This window comes from Myotis yumanensis, unplaced genomic scaffold (assembly GCF_028538775.1).
Source record: "Myotis yumanensis isolate MYYU_CA2020_CCGP unplaced genomic scaffold, mMyoYum1.0.hap1 SCAF_2, whole genome shotgun sequence".
NCBI classification, from domain to species: Eukaryota; Metazoa; Chordata; class Mammalia; order Chiroptera; family Vespertilionidae; genus Myotis; species Myotis yumanensis.
In genome coordinates this window covers 2,131,120-2,150,661 of record NW_027223753.1, presented here as the reverse complement: position 1 = coordinate 2,150,661, position 19,542 = coordinate 2,131,120, and the positions used below count along the sequence as shown (strand labels likewise).

General features: G+C 61.2%; 2 protein-coding genes across 3 annotated transcripts; one reads left to right on the top strand and one right to left on the bottom strand.

Annotated features, from left to right (window-relative positions):
- The first annotated feature begins 1,888 nt into the window (after positions 1-1,888).
- CUNH1orf174 (chromosome unknown C1orf174 homolog) lies at positions 1,889-10,573 on the top strand. Its single transcript, XM_070403951.1, has 4 exons — positions 1,889-1,995; positions 8,016-8,126; positions 9,082-9,525; positions 9,866-10,573. The coding sequence occupies exons 1-4, from the start codon at positions 1,981-1,983 to the stop codon at positions 9,971-9,973; spliced, it is 678 nt and encodes a 225-aa protein (XP_070260052.1). The 5' UTR covers positions 1,889-1,980; the 3' UTR covers positions 9,974-10,573.
- Positions 10,574-11,591: 1,018 nt separating this feature from the next.
- Positions 11,592-19,397, bottom strand: DFFB (DNA fragmentation factor subunit beta). 2 transcript variants are annotated; one of them, XM_070403950.1, is made up of 8 exons: positions 19,230-19,397; positions 17,130-17,290; positions 16,658-16,671; positions 15,679-15,906; positions 14,744-14,823; positions 14,067-14,237; positions 13,311-13,411; positions 11,592-12,927 (listed from the first exon to the last, which is right to left on the bottom strand). In XM_070403950.1, the coding sequence occupies exons 1-8, from the start codon at positions 19,347-19,349 to the stop codon at positions 12,696-12,698; spliced, it is 1,107 nt and encodes a 368-aa protein (XP_070260051.1). In that variant the 5' UTR covers positions 19,350-19,397; the 3' UTR covers positions 11,592-12,695. The 2 variants fall into 2 exon arrangements, with proteins under 2 accessions (XP_070260051.1, XP_070260050.1); XM_070403949.1 differs by lacking the exon at positions 16,658-16,671 and having other exon boundaries at positions 15,679-15,867; positions 17,164-17,290.
- Positions 19,398-19,542: the final 145 nt, after the last annotated feature.

Here is a 19,542-nt window from a genome sequence, read left to right as displayed (position 1 = left end):
AGGGGAGGATGTGAGTCGCGCCTCGCCTCGCCTGCCTCCCAGGGAATCAATGCGCAGAGGGGCCCTCCAGCAGCTTTACAGCTTTAACTGGAAAAGCTGATGCTTCTGACAAAACTGCCTGATTTCAATGTTCTCACCTGGAAGAGAAAACAGAAGGAAGGGCAGCCCAGGCTCTGCTGTTGGCAGAGCACGGCTGGTTCCCGGAGCAGCAGCCAGCCTTCTGCGCTCAGTCAGGGCAGGGGGGTCCTGCAGCCTGGACGGGCTGGTTCTGCGCTCAGGGCAGGGGGGCAGGGTCCGTCAGCCTGGACGGGCCCTGGAGCCCAACGTGTCCTTTTTGGAGGCACGTCCCTGAGCCCAGGAGCTGGAGCTGGGGGCCTGGGGTGTTTGAGGGCAAGGCTGGATGGCACCTTTGTAAAGTGTCAAACGCTGACCCTGGGCTGACAGGAGCAGCAATCACCAGGGGCTGTGGAAAGGGGGCGGCTTGGCTTGGTGTCCCTGAGGGACAGGAGGGGTGAGGAGAGGGATGGGGGGTGAAGGGGTTAAGTCCCCTCCTGTAAAACATAATACAATCGGAGCCTCTTTTAAAATGGAAAAACTGCCTTGCACGTCTTGTGCCTCAAGCCCCTGGGATGTTAAAATGGAGCGAAATAACCTCTGGACGGGGCTTAAGCTCGTGTCCCAGAGAACTGCGTGCAAAGAGGGCGACAATACAGACATTATGACCAAGGGGCTGATGGCTACAGGGCTGAGAGTTAAAACCGTGTCTATAACCAGCGTCACCCCGCCAGCCTGGCTCCGTGGTTGAGCGGTCGCCCTGTGAACCAGGAGGTCAGGGTTCGATCCCACGTCAGGGCACAGGCCCGGGGTCCTGGGCTCCATCCCGTGTGGGGCGTGCAGGAGGCAGCCGGGCCATGACTCTCTCTCATCATGGACGTTTCTCTCTCTCCCTCTCTGAAACCAACGAAATTGTATTTATTTTAAACACGCCATTAGCATCGCCGTGTCAGCTGACCTGCACCTGTGGAAACGCCTGCCCCCATAGATGCGATGGCCCCCTTCCCATTCGCACAAACGCCCCGCCTGTCACGGCGCCGCACACCGAGTCCGCGTTTCCCAAATGCCATTCTTCGGTCGCATATAAATGCTGGTCCTCCTTGGCTTTGAAAGGCCTTTTGTTTTTTAATATATTCTTATCGATTTCAGAGAGGAGGGGAGAGAGGTAGAAGCATCAGTGAGAACCGATAGGCTGCCTCCTGCACGCCCCCTACTGAGGATGGAGCCCGCAGCCCCGGAACCTAAGCGTGACCTCCCGGCTCGCAGGCCCGCGGGAGGGGAGGCTGTTAGGTGGACACCGGGCGGGGTGGGGGCCAGTGGCGGAGGGGCCGCTGCAGTCCTTCCCCCAAAGGCTAAGCAACGGGCGCCGGCGGCTGGGTTCACTCTGGCAACCACGCGGGTCCTGGGCCGGGCCCCACCGACACCCCGCACGGCCCCCAGCACCTCGCCTGCCTGCAGCGCGGGGTGCAGCCCGGCCCAGGGCGCGGAGCCCCCCGCCACGTTCCACCCGCGGGAGGTGCGGGACCTCTGGGCCGCCGCCCCACCGACGGGAAGCGGCCTCGGCCGGACGGGCTGCGGCACAGCTCGCGGGAAGCGGGCCCGAGGCCCCCGCGGCCACCCCCCGCGCTCCTCCCGGCACGTGGCCCGGGGCCGCAGGGAGGCGCCCTCACCAGCATGGCCGCGCCCCTCTTAGATGGCGGCGCAGAGCAGCGACGGAAGTGCCGTCACAATCACGGCCGCCACCGGCCCGCTCCGGGAGGCGCCAATTTTGTTGGGTCACGTGCCGGAGGGCCCCGGGCTGTGATTGGCCAGCCCTCTGGTGACGTCAGACGCCGCCGCGCGGGCCGAGGGCTGGAGGCTGCCGCGGCGCTAGGAAGCGTTAGGCAGGAGCCAGGGGCTTGGCGGTGCGGAGCGCCTCTCACACTCATGAGGAGCCGGAAGGTGAGGGGCCGCGGCCGGGCGGGAGCTGGGTCGGTGCGGCGGGGACCGAGGCGAGGGCGCCGGCCGCCGGTGGCCTGGGAGCTGAGGAGGGAGGTCTCGGGCTCAGGGGGGAACCTCTGCTTGGGCCTGGTCCTCTGTGAGCGCTCAGGCCACGCTCCCCGGCGGGGAGGCTCTCAGGCCACGCCTCCTCTCAGACCACGCCCCCGGGCAGGGGCTCGCAGGCCACGCCTCCTCTCAGACGTGAGGAAGGAAGGGGCTCGCAGGCCACGCCTCCTCTCAGACCACGCCCCCGGGCAGGGGCTCGCAGGCCACGCCTCCCGGAGGGGGATTCGCAGGCCACGCCTTCTAAGACCACGCCTCCGGGAAGGGGTCTTGCAGGCTATATCCCTGAATGGGGAAGAGGGCTCTCCGGAACTGGTCTGGACCCTGGGCGTTTCCGGTGCTGCCATGCCAGGGGTTCGTGTTTTTCTGTTGCCACGAGTCAAGCCTGGGTGACCTTCGGCTTGGCCCCAGTTATCCCCTGTGCAAAGTGGGGTGACGTGGAATCCACCCGGAGAGGGGTGAGGATTGAAGATGCCCGGTTCCTGGCACTTGGTGACGGGCGCAGTGTGTGAACTGAGGCAAGGGGCTGGGACACAAGTCACCCCTGACCCCGGGGGACCCGTCTCGGGGGGGAGGCCTCCGGCGGAGGGGGCGCTGCACCTGGGCTCTCCAGCTTTGCCTCAACCGGTTTGCTCAGGAGCGGATCCCAACTCCTTTTACCCCGAGCGGCTTCAAGCCTGAGGTCCCCCTGCAGGCGGCGTGTGGTTGGGTCTTGCGGGCAGCGGTGGTGGGCCCCAGGCTGACCTGTCTGCTCCTGATTACGTTGTGTAGCAGCTCACATGTAACGTTACTGGTATAGTTGGGTGCACACACCTATGCCGTGTTCCTTTTGCTCCCGTTATGTGGTCTCTGTTTTGTTCTGCTCCTCATTTCAATGGGTTAAAGTGAATGCTTTTTATTAAAATTTTAAAAAAATGTTTTTATTGATTTCAGAGAGAGGAAGGGAGAGAGAAACATCAACGATGAGAGAGAATCATAGATCAGCTGCCTCCTGCACACCCCGCCCCCACTGGGGATGGAGCCCGCAAACCCCCACGTGCCCTGACAGGAATGGAAGCGTGACTTCCTGGTTCGTAGATTGACACTCAACCACGGAGCCGCACCAGCCGGGCAAAGTGGATGTTTTTTAATATAACAGTAATGATTTTTCCCCTGGTTTAAAAGTTTCTTTTCCGGTGGCCCTGTAGGTTTAATGTGTCCTTCGTAGCAGCAGAATCCTCTTCAGATCTGTACCGGCTTCATTCCGCACGTGCAGAAATGCTAGGCCTGGGTAGCTCTGGTTCTCTACCCGCTTTCATGGTGTGCTGTCATGAATATTACATTTCTTGTTTCAAGCGCAGTAGTGCGATGTCATGCCTGCTTTTCCATTTGTAGCCATTTCTTAGCCCAGTACAGCCTTCTCCCACTCACCTCCTTTACCCTGCTATTGCAAACTAGTGACCCGGTGCACAAAATTCATGCACATTAAAAGGGAATTAATTAGAGGAAATATGTTAATACTAGAGGCCTAGTGCACGAAATTTGTACACGGGTCGGGGGGGGGGGGTGTCCCCTCAGCCCAGCCTGCACCCTCTCCAGTCCGGGATCCCTCTCACAATCCTGGACCGCTGGCTCCTAATTGCTCACCTGCCTGCCTGCCTGCCTGCCTGGTCACCCCTGACTGCCCCCTCCCTGCCGGCCTGGTCACTCCTAAGTACCCCCCAACTCCACCAGCCTGGTCACCCCTTATTGCACCCCCTGCAGGCCTAGTCGCCCCCAACTGCCCCCCTCTGCCGGCCTGGTTGCTCCTAACTGGCCCCCCCCATCGCCCTGGTCACTCCCAACTGCCCCCCACACCAGCCCAGTCGCCCCTAACTGCCCCCTCCCCACAGGCCTGGTTGCCTCTTACTGCCCCCCCGGCAGGCCTGGTTGCCCCCAACTGCTCCCCTCTGCCAGCCTGGTCGTCCCTCACTAACACCCCTGCCAGCCTGGTCGTAGGCAGCCATCTTGTGAGGTGTGATGGTTACTTTGCATATTACCTCTTTATTATATAGGATTGCTATTTGCCCTTTCTCTAGAATAGAAGTGTCAGAGATTAAAGAAATTTAGTAAACTGTATATGAAAATCTTCCTCCTGTCAGAGTCTGGGGCACACCACGGGAACCAGAGTCAAGTCCCCACCCAGCCACATACTCCTTGAAATTGCGAGAGACGCGGACCTGGCCGGCCCCACCCCCATTGGGCTAGATCCAGACCCAGCCAGCCCCACCCCTGTCAAGCCCTGCCAGGCAGGGGCCACGGCCTGAGGTCCCCCATCAAGCTCCGCCAGGCAGGGGACGTGGCCTGAGGTCCTCCAGCCTGGTGCTGGGGCAGGGGCCATGGCCTGAGGTCCCCTGTCAAGCCCCACCAGGTGGGGGGGTGCAGCCTCAGATCCCTGCTGATTGCTCACTAAGGCTCCTTACGGAATCCCCACCTCTGCTGTGGGCGCAGCCATCTTTGTTGTGGTGTGACGGTCAATTTGCATATTCCCTCTTTATTAGGTAGGATAGCACGTTTCTGCATATATTGTGTGCATGTTATTGTGTGATTGCTTTTTAAGTCGGGTAAGAGAAGGACTGCTGTTCACTTAGGACACAGGTGCACTCACAGGGGCTTTCTTTTCCCTTGATTTGGATTGCCATCCAGGATCGCTTCCTTTCCCCCTGAAGAGTTCAGTGTTTCCTGTAAGGTGGGTGTGCTGGCGGCAAGTCCTCTCGGTGCTTGTTTATCCGACAGCGTCTATTTTGCCTTCGTTTTTGAAGAAGAGCTTTGCTGGATTGTGGGATCTTGGCTGGCAATGTTTTTTCTCTGGGAACTTTGAGTGCGTTTGAATGTACCCGCTGTGCTGTGGCCTCCGGGTCTCTGCTGGTGAATCAGCAGCTGGTGCCCTCGTAAGCCCGGTCATTGTCCTCTGGCTGCGTCAGGATGTCTCCTTGTCTTTGGCTCTTGGCTTTCTCACAGTGATGTCTGTGGCTCTTTACATCTGTCCTTCTCAGAACTGGGTTCTTGGAGACGCCTGGTGTGCAGGTGGCCATCTTCAGTCTTTGGGGGAGTTTCCCGCCATCCTTCCTCTGGCTCGCCTCCTGCTCCTCTGTCCTGGTGGGACTCCCATGACATGTATGTTGTGTGCCCGGCGTTTCTCTAAGATCCTCATTCGTTTTTCTCTCAGGGCCGCACGTCTATCAGTCTGTCGTTAGGTTTGCTGATTCTTATTCTGCCAGTTCATCCCACTGTTGAGCCCTCTGGTGAATGTTTCATTTTAGTCATGCTTTTCAACTACAGGACTTCCATGTGGTTCATTTTTATAATTTCTCTCTTTTTATTGATGTTTTGTATTTGATGCAACATTATCATCAGATCTTCCTTTACTTTTTAACTCACGGTCTCTCTCATCTCTTTTTCACATGTTTATAACAGCTACTTTAAATCTTTTCTGGTAAATGCAAGATCTGGGCCTCTCACAGGCGGTGCTGTCTGCTTTTATTCCAGGGCCTGGATCTGCTTTCTTGTTTCCTTGCATGCCATACCTTTTTGTTGAAACTGGATATTTTAGATGCCATATTGCCGCTATCCTGGGTGCTGACCTCCCAGCTTGCTAGTGTCGGTGCGCTGTTAGTAGAGTGACGTGGTGGGTTGTGCTGTTAGAGTCTGTTCCCCTCCCCCAGAGCAGCACTGGGTCACCCACAGTCACCCCAGATGACTGCTTCTAGGACTGCCTTCCTCTCTGACCCCACCCAGCTGGTAAGCCGGCTGATTGCTCAGTTGTTTTCAGCTGTGACCTGGGGCATAAATTGCTCCACAAACTAATCCAGTCACATTCTGGCTTCTCTGAGGGAATAGCTCCTAAGCAAGTGCCTGATTTTGTTCGGGTCCCAGGGGTCCCCCCTGCGAGGAGCTGCTCCAGGACCCCGGCTGCCACTGCCCTGGGAGCCCTGAGGCCGGGCTGCCCACTGTGCGGCACTGAAGGCAGCTCCTCTGGGAAGAGGTGAAGAGCTCTGCTTGGATGCTGCCTGTCCCCCAGGCCACGTCTGAGCCAGGGCTCCACTTAGCCAGGACAGGGACAGGCCTCAGTGTGAGGCCCCTGCTCCAGGAGCTGAGGGCTCAGGGAGGGGCGTGGCAGCAGCCAGGTGAGCTGGGTTCGGGGAGGGGCGTGGCAGCAGCCAGGTGAGCTGGGCTCGGGGAGGGGCGTGGCTGCAGCCAGGTGAGCTGGGCTCGGGGAGGGGCGTGGCAGCAGCCAGGTGAGCTGGGCTCGGGGAGGGGCGTGGCAGCAGCCAGGTGAGCTGGGGCTCAGGGAGGGGCGTGGCAGCAGCCAGGTGAGCTGGGCTCGGGGAGGGGCGTGGCTGCAGCCAGGTGAGCTGGGGCTCAGGGAGGGGCGTGGCAGCAGCCAGGTGAGCTGGGCTCGGGGAGGGGCGTGGCTGCAGCCAGGTGAGCTGGGGCTCAGGGAGGGGCGTGGCAGCAGCCAGGTGAGCTGGGCTCGGGGAGGGGCGTGGCAGCAGCCAGGTGAGCTGGGCTCGGGGAGGGGCGTGGCAGCAGCCAGGTGAGCTGGGCTCGGGGAGGGGCGTGGCTGCAGCCAGGTGAGCTGGGCTCGGGGAGGGGCGTGGCAGCAGCCAGGTGAGCTGGGCTCGGGGAGGGGCGTGGCAGCAGCCAGGTGAGCTGGGCTCGGGGAGGGGCGTGGCAGCAGCCATGAGCCCTCAGGAGCCTGGGTGGGATGGATGAGATGCTACTGTGAGTTTCTAAAGGACCTTCTTCCTTTTTGATCTCTTTCCCTCTCTGTGGCCTTTCCTCTGCCCCTGTGGGTTCCCAGCCCCAGGGCGTGTGAGGACAGCCTCAAGCCTGTCACCCAGTGTCCCTGGGTTGCTCCTTCTCTTTATTACTCGCTCCCATCAGTTCCTGAGCGTCTGGGCCAGGAAAGGGGATTCACAGGAAAAGCTGCCGCACCTCCGGGGAAGCCAGCCGCCCGGTGAGCAGCGCTGTCCAAGGCGAGCTGCTCGAGGGGCCGGTGTGCAGTGGTGTGACGTCAGGGCGGCTGAGGGCAGCGCGCACAGGACTCCCTGTACCAGGGCCTAAACCCACTCCTAAGTACCATTCTTTCACGCTTTCATTTTAACTTCTTCCTTGTTATTAGAAGGCGTCTTTAGCTTCCAGAGTAAATAGGAGGCAACCAGTTTCTTACTGTTGAGGGGCTCAGGGTCCGGGGTTGGGGGGCTTGTTCATGTGGCCTTTCACCCAGAACCTGGCACACATGGAAGCTGGAGAAGCTTCTGAGGGAGGCTGTGTGCTGCTGCTTCAGTTTCAGAACAGTGACCTTATGAACGGAGGCTCCTAGAGCCGTGTGATAGGGCAAGTCACCAAGTTCCCAAGACAGTGGGAGAGGGGGTCTTGCATCTTAAACCCAGAATTGTTTGGATTCCCACACTCAGGCCACCAGTGTCCTTCCACACGACGGAAAGTGGGGGACCGTGTCCCGTGTCCTTCCACAACCATGGAAAGTGGGGGACCGTGTCCAGTGTCCTTCCACAACCATGGAAAGTGGGGGACCGTGTCCAGTGTCCTTCCATAACCATGGAAAGTGGGGGACCGTGTCCAGTGTCCTTCCACACGACGGAAAGTGGGGGACCGTGTCCAGTGTCCTTCCATAACCATGGAAAGTGGGGGACCCTGTCCAGTGTCCTTCCACAACCATGGAAAGTGGGGGACCGTGTCCAGTGTCCTTCCACAACCATGGAAAGTGGGGGACCGTGTCCAGTGTCCTTCCATAACCATGGAAAGTGGGGGACCCTGTCCAGTGTCCTTCCACACAATGGAAAGTGGGGGACCGTGTCCAGTGTCCTCCCTAGTTAGGAAGCCCCTCCGCGCCCACATTTCAGGGCACAGCCTCTGACAGCCTTGCCTCCGTCCAGCTCACAGGGGCAGTGCGGTCTTCAGAGCGTCTGAGAGCCCGGAGTTGCTCAGCCAAATTGACCTCTGCCCAGGAAGGCAGGACCGCCCCGTCTGGCAGGACAGCATGTCAGGTGAGCCTCCACCAGGGAGACACGGGGGCCAGGGCTCAGGTGTCCGAGTCTACACAGCGTGCGTTCTGCGGTGTGCTGATTGGGGACTGGAGCAGGACGTTGGTTCCAGGGAGTGTCTGGCCGTCAGCAGGCCTGGCTCAGGTCCTGTCGCCTTTGATGCGGCCTTTTTTTTTTTTTTTAATCCTCACCAAGGAGCAAGGATTTTTTCCCATTGATTTCAGAGAGAGTGGAGGGGAGGGGAGAGAAACAGAAACACTGATGTAAGACACATTGGCCTGTTGCCTCCTGCACACACCCCAGTGGGGAGGGGGGGGGGGCGGGTCGGACCTGCAACCCAGGTACTTGCTCTTGACCAGGAATCGAACTGGCGACTCCGGTGCACAGGCCGAGGCTCTAACCACTGAACACGCCGGCCAGGGCTCAATGCAGCCTTTTGAGTGATGGTGGCATAGCGCCCTCCTGTCCACCCCTAAGGCTTCGAGAGAAAGGCAGCATGGGCTGGGGAGAGGAGCCAGCGTGTCCGCATTCCGTGCAGTGCGGCGGCACCGGCTGGGACTCGGTGCCCGTGCGGCTCGTGGAAGCCAGGCTGGAGCCACGTATGAGCTGCAGAGCACCTCCCCGTCCCTGCCCTCAGCTGCTCACACTCCAGCAGAAACGAACGGAAACTGGATTCTCTGGCTGCAAGTCTGTAGTCCGTCAGGACGGGCTTCTGAACTTGCCTCGGCAGTGGGCAGCCTGGAGCACACGGCGTGCGGGGCGGGTTGGGGTCTGGGTTCTTCCCGCTGTCCCTTGGGTGGCAGCAGTGACCTGGCCCCGGCCCAGCCGTGGAAGCGGGGCTTCAGCTCGTCCCGGTTGAGGTGTGAGGCAGGGGGCCTCGGGGTGGGACTGTTCTGTTTGCCGTCCGCTTCATAATCCTAGACGGGCCTGCTTTCCCGGCATTTTTCTTCCTCAACAGACTTCCTCACACAAAGCCACGGACAGGCGAACTTCCAAGAAGTTCAAGTGTGACCGAGGTCAGCTTGTGAAGTCAGAATCACAGAAACTGGTCCCTAAGAGCGAGAGTGCGGCCCCGCCCCGAGCGCCGCCGGGCAGCCCTGGTGGACATGAGCCCCTGGCGCTGGAGGGAGACGGCCCGTCCCCCCTGGGAGAGGCAGCCGGCATCCCCGCTCCACAGGGGACCGCAGGCCTTCCCTTCGGTCACGGCCGAGTGGTGAGTGACGCGTGCTCGGCCAGGACTGCGGACGGCCTGGCCCGCGCCCTCCCCGGCGGGGAGTCCGACAGCAGCTCCGCCGCGGGGGCCGGCTCCGTGCTGCAGATGGACGGCAGCGCCTTCCTGGATGACGACAGCAACCAGCCCATGCCCGTGAGCCGGTTCTTCGGGAACGTGGAGCTCATGCAGGTGAGTGGGGCGCCGTCTCCCCTCCGGGGGGCTCCGGGGGCTGCATGTGAGGACTGCCTCAGTGCAGTAGCAGGTGCACCGTCATCTTTCAGCCCAGATGATGGCAGCTCCTCACTGGGCACGCCACCCTGGCCCCTCCACGGGGAGCATGGCTGCTGGGCGGCGTCCCCGCAGGGCCTGCGCCGGGGGTGGGGTGGGCCATGTGCCCTGGGCTCGTTTCCCGCCTTTCCTCCCTATGGGCCGAGTGGTCCCACTGTCTGCAGGGGGGGCTGCGCTGTGGCCCACGCAGGCGCTGAGGCAGAGGGTGGGTGACTGACGAGGGCGTGTTCTCTCCCCCCAGGACCTCCCACCGGCGTCTTCGTCTTGTCCTTCCGTGAGCAGACGGGAGTTCCGGAAGATGCATTTCAGAGCCAAAGATGACGACGACGAGGAGGACGCAGAAATGTAGGAATAAAGTACACACGGTGACTGCCTTGCGTATTGAGTGCGGTAACAGTGGACAGGTTAAGGTTATGGGACTTAGGAAGTTCATCCTCTGGAGGATGTGTCCTTAAGCAGACTTCCTGGGGGCTCCGCTGGGAGCCGGGCGTCCTGGCAGGAGGAAGCTGCTGCTGCTTGCACAAGGCGCCTGGTCTCCGTCTGTACAGACGTGAGGATGGTTTGAGGCGGCCGCGGGCCGGGGTGAAGGAGAGAGGTTTGCAAAGGAAACGCTCCGTAAGTGTTAGCTGTGATGTGCCAGCCCCTCCCCCTCAAGGGCTGACCCTCCTCGGGCTGATTCGGGCGGTTTCGAGAACCCCGGTCTCTGTGTGAGGCTGAGGTTGACCATGGACTTTTTGCAGGAGTTATATGCAAAAAATAAAATATATTTTGAAAATATTTTAAAGAAGTCTGTGTCCCTGAAGCTGTGCTCCTTTCTAAAGTGTTTGGGACAAAGCAGGTCCTGCCCTGCCTGGCCCCGGAGTCCAGGTCAGCCTCTTCACCCAGCCAACCCTCTAACCGGCCGCTGCGGCCTGAGGGCTCGGGGGTGGCGGGGGGGATGAGGTGGGTGAGCAGCACCTTCCTCACCTGTGGTGGGCGCTGCCATCCTGTGGTTTATAAGATCTTCATCCTGGGCTCCTGCTCACAGCTCTGCAACCCCTGGAGTTTCCTCACTGGTTGATGTCGTCATGGTAACCAGGTGGCTTTGGGCCGTAAGGGTGGGGCCTCTGGGGAGAGAAGAGCCTGGAGGTTGAATCTGTCACCAATGGCCAAGGACAGAACGTGCCGGTCTGGACTGTGATGAAGCCACACTGAAACCGGAGGACCGCACAGCTCGCTGGTCTTCTCTCGGAGACCTTCCTGCTGGTGGGTGAACACGCGGAGAGCCTTGTGAGCCTGGTGAGCCTGGGCCGGAAGCTCCACACCGGGTCCCGCCTACCTGGCCCTGTGCACCTCTTCCTGAGCTGTTGGCGTCTAACCTTTTACCTAAACCAGTAGCGTGTTTCTCTGCGCTCTCTGAGCTGGCCTCCGTGGTGGAGCTGTTACCAGGCACAGCTGCCCCCCCCCCCCCCCAAGATGACACCTCCTAGGCACCTGGCCACAAGGAGTGTCTTGTGACGCATTCTTGCCAGTGGAAGGAAAGGCTCTAAGACTGGCCTGCAAAGTGACACACAGTCACACACGGAGCCTGCTGCGGTAGGGACACAGCCCTGTGTCCACAGCCGGGTGGGCGGCAGGGTCACCCATGCTATGTCGCAGGAGAGCATCCGAACACCTCTTCTAAGACCGCCCGCCGCCAAGAAGGCTGCCCACACCGACACGCAGGAAACCCCCACTTCTGTGGCTGGAAATGGAACCGCCACCCCCAAAACCCACCCGCATAGAGCAAGGACCTTGGCAGCCCCCGACCTTCCCTCCACGCACAGTCAGAGGGGACACGGCCCTGCCGCACTGCCTGACAGACAGGTGAGCTCTGCGAGATGAGATTGCTCGTCCCCCGCAGGCCTGGTTCAGTCCGCGGCGCTCCCATATTCCAGTAGGAGAATGGGACGATTTGGGTCAGGTTTTTAAAAGTCACTGACCCCACTTTTTATCCTCATTTCCATCATTGTCAGGGAGTGCAAACGTTTCTGACACGTCTATTTGTGAAAAACCTTTACTGCTTTTCCTGGTTCTACAACAAATGTGAAAATTCAATGTTACAAAAGGTAAAAAACTAAATTTTAAAAATTCTGAAATAAATGCTCATTTTTAAAACTTCAAGTACAAGCGTTCCTCGGTACCCGCGGGAGGCTGGTTCCAGAACCCCCACCCCAACACCAAAAACCTGAGGATGCGCAGGCCCTGATGTAAAACGAGGAAGAGCAGTGCATGCAGTCGGCCCTCCGCATCCGAGGATTCCAACTGCGACACGAAGCCGGTGGACACGAGGGCCGACTCTTATAAAACACGGTTTAGAACATTAGTCCTTGTAACCGTCGCACCCACCGTCCCCAGGATCACTGCTGTGCACAGACGAGCTGCCTCACACTAGCACGTGTGTGACACACTCGTGGCCTTAGCGTTAGGCCACTTGCCGGTGCATTTAACAGGCAGCTCCCGTGTCCAGTCACAAACACCTGCGCTGCTGCACAGCGTGGCCTCGTTACGCGTGTTAGGTTGAACCGTGAAATCAACACCTGACCGCTTGGCCTAGAAGCCAGCGATCTCATGGCTGAGCGCGGGGCCACGATCGCCACGCCCCTCTGACAGGCGTGGGAGGCCCGCTTCCGGCCGCAATGGCACAGCAGCGAGCACCCTTGTGCTCCTTGTGGGGTGTGAGCAGTTCACCCGGAAAGGGTCACGATCCCAGCATTTGGAAGAGTCCAGAGGATGGAGCTTCGGTCTGGGGAGTGGAGACCCGGCAGAGCTGTCCCTCGGGCAAGGGTGGCGGCTTTGGCCATGACGCCGTTCCCGTGGCAACTGTGCCACACAAGCAAGCAGATTGGGTCAAGTCAGAGGACTCCGGTCCCTGACCCGCCGACCAGGCCCCAGGCCCCGGTGTCCGCAGCTCTCAGGCGCAGGAAACATGCCGAAACGTGCTGAGGCCAGAGATCTAGGGAGATTCTGTAAACGTGTTTTTCAGAAGCTATTGCAGTGGCAGAAAAATAGCACCAGTTAAAACCCCGCACGGCACCAGGACGCGGCCCGAGTCACGGGCGCTTGCGCGCAGCCCGCCTCCTCGGCTTGGCCTGGGGCCTGTAGATCCTGCGCGGGTCGCAGCTGAGCCTGTGGGTGGTCTTCTTGTGGCAGGCGATGTGCACCAACTTGAGGTTCTGGCAGGTGAAGAGCAGGCTGTAGAAGTACTCCCAGTCCACCTGCCTCCCGGCCTGCGCGCCGACCGCCTCCGCCAGCGCGGGGATCACCGTGCGCTTCTTCTCTATTCTGCAAGGGAGGGGAGGGCGGTCAGGCCTGCTGGCGCCCCCGAGGCACGGCCTGTTCCAGCACAGGCTCCGACACCGCGGGCTCAGGCAGCTCACACGGAACAGCGCTTGGCCGCTCACAGGAGAAGGTAACTGGGAAATGACGATTTCAGAGGGAACCACACTGGGCCGCCTCCCAGGAGCAGCACCAGGGTGGGAGGCTCGGTGCTGTCCCGGGTCGAGCACTCGGGGACGTCGCTTCACAGACTGGACCCTGAGCCGCACTGAGCATGGCCACAGCTGCGGGTCAGCTGCCTGGCAAGGCCTGATGATGGCAACTTTACCTGTGTCCCTGGTGGTGCCTATCTGTTTAAACACTGGGAAGCCCCCAACCCGTGGACTCACATGTGGTCCAGGTTCCAGGTGCTGAAGAGGACCCGGCTCTCCCGGCTGCCGTAGGGGTTGATAGAGTGTCTGGACGCACAGTCGGCCATGTCGAAAGGACCCTGCGCCGAGAGAGAGAGCAAGGTGAGCACCGCGCTGGGGTCAGGAGGCGCCACCTCAGTCCCCACCCAGCTCTGTCATTGGCACTTGAGGCCGGACCACACCTGACACCCCACAGAGGTGAAGGCCAGGACGGTGGTGGGACGGAGTCCCCGCTGTCCTCCGAGGGGCGGCACCTGGGGAAGCAGTGCCCGGGGATCCCTCGGGTGATGGGGAGGCTCCTGCGGGGTCTGCCTGCGCAGCTCAGAGTGCCGGCTCTGGCCGATGCCCCCGGCCCGGAACTCAGGCTTACCCAATGCCCGAGACGTCACAGTGGCACAGACCCTGACGTCCCTGCGCTGTCACCGAGGAAGCTGCCCAGGGGGACAAAATGCTTGCTTCCCAGAGGCACCTGATGTCCCTCCTCGTTCCAACCCCCCCCCCAAAAAGGAACGGTGTGCTCCCAGATGCTGGCGAGCTGTGATTCGCCCCATCAGCGGGGAGCCCCGACCAGCAGGTTCTCAGGCCCGTACGACTGGAGCAGGCGCCCTGGGTGGGCCCAGCAGCCTTTCAGCAGCTCGGGGTCCAAGGCCTGCTGGCCGGAGGCCCAGGGCCCACCTCCGTGGGAGGGCAGCTCAGCACTGGCCTGGGGACCCCGGGGAAAGGGCACCCACTCACCTGGCAGGAGAACCAGCCTTCGGGCGTGCAGAGCCGGCCGCCGGCCTTGGCGCCCCTGTCGAAGTAGCTGCCGTTGTACTGCGCCGCCCTGAGCTTCTGGGCCATGGCGGCCACGGCCCGCGCGTACTCCTCCCGAGCCTGCGCGCCCACCACGGACGCGTGCGAGCTCACCTGGAGGCGGCAAGGACGGGGCGGGGGCTGGTGCGATGCCAAAGCCCGCAGCGAGCGCCCATGTCAGCCCACGGCCCTCGGGGTTCAGACGGGCCCTTGCTGTCCAACCCGGGAAGTCTCCGCAGACGGGGCTACATCACAGGCAGCGGACACAAACTCGGGCTCCGGACCCCCTGCCCACCCCCCTGGGCTCCGCACTGGCCGCTGCAGCCCAGGAGGAGGCTGAGGGGAAGAGGGCCGACGAGGAGCTACCATCGTGCTGCGTGCCCGCCCGCCTGCCTGCCACACCGCCCGCTCAAGCGCAGGTGGAGACTGGCCCCAGGGGTGCTCCCGGCTGTGCCCAGCACCAGTGCCCCTTCCTGAGCTGCCCCAGGCAAAGGCAGCACCAGGCACTGCGGGGCTGGGGGTCCAGTGCTGTCCCAGGAGCTCCAGGAAGCCCGAGCCGAGCGGCCTCACCTCCCACAGCAGAGCCCCACGTCCCCCCACCCTCTCTGTGCAGGGCCCACCTCTCTCAGGTAGGTCCGGATCCTGCTCGCACAGCTGAACCTCAGGTAGGCGCACTTGTTCCTAAACCGGGACTCCAGACCTGCAGGGGGAGCCAGGCAAGGGCCTGCATCCATGCCGTCCTGGGGGGGGGTGGGGGGAGGGGTGGGGAAGAGGAAGGTAGGGGACCCTGCAGTCCATGCCGTCCTGGGCAGGAGGGGGGCCGGGAGGTGGGGGTCAGGGCTTCGTCTGAGAAATGTCCTGCCGGGCGTGTCTGGGGAGTCTTTGTCCAGGAGGGGATCTCAGCTGCCACCCTGGGCCAGGGCTCCTGCCTGGTGCCACCTTCTCAAGATGCTAGCATCTCAAGGTTGCTCAACAGGCTAGTCCAAAGCCACCCAGGTGTCCGTCCATGGGCGGGTGAACGGATCAAGAACACGTGGTCCCCACACAGTGGAATAGGTTTCACCCACTACGGCCAGGAGGGACCTCGTAAATGGGGGGCTCAGGAAAGCAGCCAGTCGCAGAGGCAAGTAGTCTGACCACCTCGGTGAGGTCCCTGGAGGAGTCAGGTCCACAGAGACAGGAAGGAAGGGTGGGTGGCAGGGGCGGGGGGAGCGGGTGGCGGTTGTGGGGACAGAGGTGCAGTGTGGGAAGATGGACAGTTCTGGAGCGGATGATGGGGAGGGCTGCACAGCAATGGGAATGCATGTAATGGCCGAGCTGCGCCCTTACCAATGGCTAGGATGGGGAGCTGTATGTCATATGTACTTCACCACCGTCCTGGGCTGCCTGGGGCCAGCCCACCATGATCAGGGAGGCTGCAAGCCCCTAGTTTGGGGAGCCCCTAGTTTGGGAAGCCCCTATTTTGGGAACTGAAATAGAATCCGGCCTCTCCCAGGGTGTCCGGCTCTGGGGAACCCTCCCACGCCCAGCTCCCCAGGCCCCAACTCCCAGGCACCTTCGAACCAGGGCGGGTCCTCAGCCCTCGTCTCGGCCGCGATGTTCTCGCTGACCGTGTGCAGCAGATCGGCCAGCAGCTTCTGCCGCAGCGGCGCCTGCTCGTCGGACAGCAGCTGCCGGGCGGCCTGGATGACCCCCACGTGCGGCCTGTGGAACACGCTGAGGAAGCGACTGATGTCACTCACGTCTGCCACCAGGAGGGGGACAAACAGAAGAGCCATCAGTCCTTGGGCACCGCCTTGGGCCAACACAGCGCTGACCGCCTCCCACGTGATGTTTTGGAGTCAGGACTTCATTCTTTTCACGGTAGAATAACATCCCAGTTTGAACCAATGAACACGGAGGTGTTTCCACCTTCTGGCCATTAGGCATAAAGCAGCTGTGCACATCTGGGTATAACCCAGTGGTTCCCAGCCTTCCTCTGGCCACGCCCCATCTGAGCATCTCTAACATCCTGATGCCCCCCCCCACCCCCATGACATAGGATTCTTATTATTCAAAAAGTGAACCCCTGCCTTGACTGGTTTGGCTCAGTGGATAGAGCGTCGGCCTGCAGACCAAAGGGTCCCAGGTTCGATGCCGGTCAAGGGCATGTACCTCGGTTGCGGGCACATCCCCAGTGGGGGGTGTGCAGGAGGCAGCTGATCGATGTTTCTCATCGATGTTTCTAACTCTCTATCCCTCTCCCTTCCTCTCTGTAAAAAAATCAATAAAATTTTTTTTTTTTAAGTTAACCCCTAGTCACGTGGAGGAAGCCTAAAAGGCCATGAACTTGGTCTAAACAAGCTTCCAAAGAACATGGCATCCATGAAAGAGAAAAATAAAAGAACGAAAAGACAGTTGAAGTCCTGAGGAAGAAATCACTCAGAATTTGTTTAAAAAATAATAATATGAAGCAATATGAAAAAGTAGCAAATAAAGTTTCAGAACATATACTAGAGAACTGAAATTTGTATGTCACACATATGTTTATATACTATCTATGAGGTGCCTAGAACATTAAGAAATGCAAAAAATTCACTGTTAATAACTCATTCTGGGACCCCCTGTGAGCGTATGACCCACGGTGGGAACCCCTGGCATAACCCTCTGTGTGGCCGATGCTTTCACTGTTCTTGGGTACGCACCTAGGGGAGCACTGCCAGGTCACCTGGGGAGCATCTACGGTTCCAGGAACCACCAGACTGGCCCACGTGGCTGCACCGTTTGACGTCCCACGGGCAGAGCGTGAGGGCCACTTCCTCCCCCTCCTCCCCAGTCCCTGTCCGCTAGCAGGTGAGGTGCAGTCTCACCCTGGGTTCGGTCTGCACGTCCCCGATGGCTAATGATCGCGCATCTTGTCACCCGTGGACGGACTATTCGAACATCCTGCTTGGAGGAATGCGCACCAGACCCTCCCTTTCCCTCAGCGCGCAGGGCCCGCCAGCCTCCCGGCACGCTCCCCGCCACGCTCCCCGCCACGCTCCCAGGCCCCGCCACTCACAGCCCTGCCAGGCCTGGCCCTGGGTGAGCAGCACAAGCTCCGCGTTGTCGGGGACGCTCCAGAAGTCATCTGCAGTCAGCTCCCTGCCATCCTCCCAGAGGCACAGGCGGGAGCCGGGCACGGGCACCTGGGCGGAGCGGAGAGGAGAGGAGAGGGCGGGACGCTCGCTTAGGGCCTCAGGCAGGCCCACCTCCACACAGCAGCAAGAGGGCTCCCCATAGCAGCCTCACGAGGAACAAGAATCACGCTCAACACGCTGCCTGCACGCCAGCGGGCGCACACCAGAGGCAAGCAGAGCAGGGGTCCTCAAACTTTTTAAACGGGGGGCCAGTTCACTGTCCCTCAGACCGTTGGAGGGCCGGACTATCGTTTAAAAAAAAACTATGAACAAATTCCTATGCACACTGCACATATCTTATTTTGAAGGAAAAAAACAAAACGGGAACAAATACAATATTTGTATTTGCATGTGGTCCGCGGGCCATAGTTTGAGGACCCCTGCTCTAGAGAATCAGCCTGTCGGAACCAGGCACCTCCTGCAGGTCGTTCTAAGACAGAGTGGTCCCCGCTCTGCGGGAGGCACAACACGGACCTTTCCAGCTGCTGCTCAGAGCACTTACAAGCCAAACCCGTCCCCACACGACACGTGACTGCTGCCCCGGAGCCAGCAAACGCACCCCCACCCGTGAGGGCACATGGCCCGACGGGCCAGGACCACGGGCCTGGCGTGGGCCTGGTTTCCCGGGGAACCGATTGGTTAGGAGGACGTCTCGCTGAAAATGACGCCGGCCTCCGTCCAGAATGACCTGCACCCAGGGCCGTTCCCTGGCGGAGGTGGGCGCTCTGTGGCTCCACACTGGACCATTTTGTGAATTTTTAGGGCAACTCCTGTGTCACCCCCACCGCACGTGTACACCCCAGCGCTGGTCTAGGCCCAGCCATGGAAACAGCGTCAGTGAGAACAAGAGCAACAGCCGATGAGCCACATCCGTGCTGCGGGGCCTGAGGGGCCTCGCAGCCCAACCCTTCATCCTACACGAGGGGAACCTGAGTCCCAGGGAGGCCAAGTGGCTGCGTCCTAGCTCGCAGCGAACTGGCAGGTGTGCACAGGAAACGGTCCTGAATCTCAAGCCAGAGGTCAGGACCCTCACAGTCAAGGGAGGGAAGATGCCCCCATCCCTCCACAGGCCTGCACTCTGCACCCCGAGGAGCTGGAGGAGGAAGTTCCTCTTCAGGGCCTCAAGGGACCAATGGCAGGAAATGGCTTTTCCCTGGGCCCACCCCCTCTCCCCCCCCCCCCCCCCCCCCGCCCCCACACACACCCTGGACGCTGCACCTCTGATTCTCCCAAATCTCTCCCAAGCAGGTCAGTACCTGAGCAGGGCAGAGGCTTCGCTAACGCTGGGTGCCAGACGCGGCACCTCTGCGCCCACGGGGGGAGTCTGAGGACCCCCAGAAATCTGCGGACTCCAACTCCACCCACTCTGCAGTACCCCCGCGCCCTTCCAGGCTCTGCCACCTGGCTCCTGCCCTGAAGTTGAGGCGGCAGCACAGAATCGCAGGGTTTTGTCGTGGACCCCGAGGCAGTTCACGTGGGAACCCAGACGGTGCCGCCCCCGGGGGTCGACCGAGGTCCTATTTGGGGTCCCCGCCTCCCGGGTCATATGTCACACGGGGTCCGCCGGTGCTGATGGTGACAGATGACCGGCCAAACAGTCCCATCCCACCCAGAGCCTCCGGGCAAGCTCGCGGGGCCATCCTCGCCCGCCCCGCGCACCTGGAAGTGGAGGCTCCCGCCCCCCGCCCCGCGCACCTGGAAGTGCAGGCTCCCGCCCCCCGCCCCGCGCACCTGGAAGTGGAGGCTCCCGCCCCCCGCCCCGCGCACCTGGAAGTGGAGGCTCCCGCCCCCCGCCCCGCGCACCTGGAAGTGCAGGCTCCCGCCCCCCGCCCCGCGCACCTGGAAGTGGAGGCTCCCGCCCCCCGCCCCGCGCACCTGGAAGTGGAGGCTCCCGCCCCCCGCCCCGCGCACCTGGAAGTGGAGGCTCCCGCCCCCCCGTCCCGCGCACCTGGAAGTGGAGGCACCCCTTCCGCAGCACCTCCTGGCAGCTCCTCCCCGCTATCCCAAACTTCTGCGGGCTGTGCAAGGCCCGCAGCTTGAACGTCTTGGGCTTCCGGGGCACAGACATCTTCAGGGCCCGGCCCCGCGGGCAGCACCTGCTTGGCCCGCTGCTCAGGGAGTCCTCACCCCGAGAGGAAGACAGCCGCGCGCCACCCCCCGGGAACTACACTTCCCAGAAGGCCCGGGAAAGGGGCGGTGCTGTCCTTGTGCGCATGCGCCACCCCGGAAACTCCGTTACCCAGAAGGCCTGGGAAGGCGTG

What these genes read in the sequence shown, in the direction of transcription:
- CUNH1orf174 (XM_070403951.1), top strand. An exon ending in CTGGCAGGACAGCATGTCAG is followed by an intron (nt 8,127 to 9,081) that starts GTGAGCCTCCAC and finishes CTTCCTCAACAG; the next exon opens with ACTTCCTCACACAAAGCCAC. An exon ending in GGAACGTGGAGCTCATGCAG is followed by an intron (nt 9,526 to 9,865) that starts GTGAGTGGGGCG and finishes CTCTCCCCCCAG; the next exon opens with GACCTCCCACCGGCGTCTTC.
- DFFB (XM_070403950.1), bottom strand. Translation starts at nt 19,349, where the DNA reads ATGTCTGTGCCCCGGAAGCCCAAGACGTTCAAGCTGCGGGCCTTGCAC. An exon ending in AGGGGTGCCTCCACTTCCAG is followed by an intron (nt 17,291 to 19,229) that starts GTGCGCGGGACG and finishes CGCTCCGCCCAG; the next exon opens with GTGCCCGTGCCCGGCTCCCG. An exon ending in ACCTGGAACCTGGACCACAT is followed by an intron (nt 12,928 to 13,310) that starts GTGAGTCCACGG and finishes CCTCCCTTGCAG; the next exon opens with AATAGAGAAGAAGCGCACGG.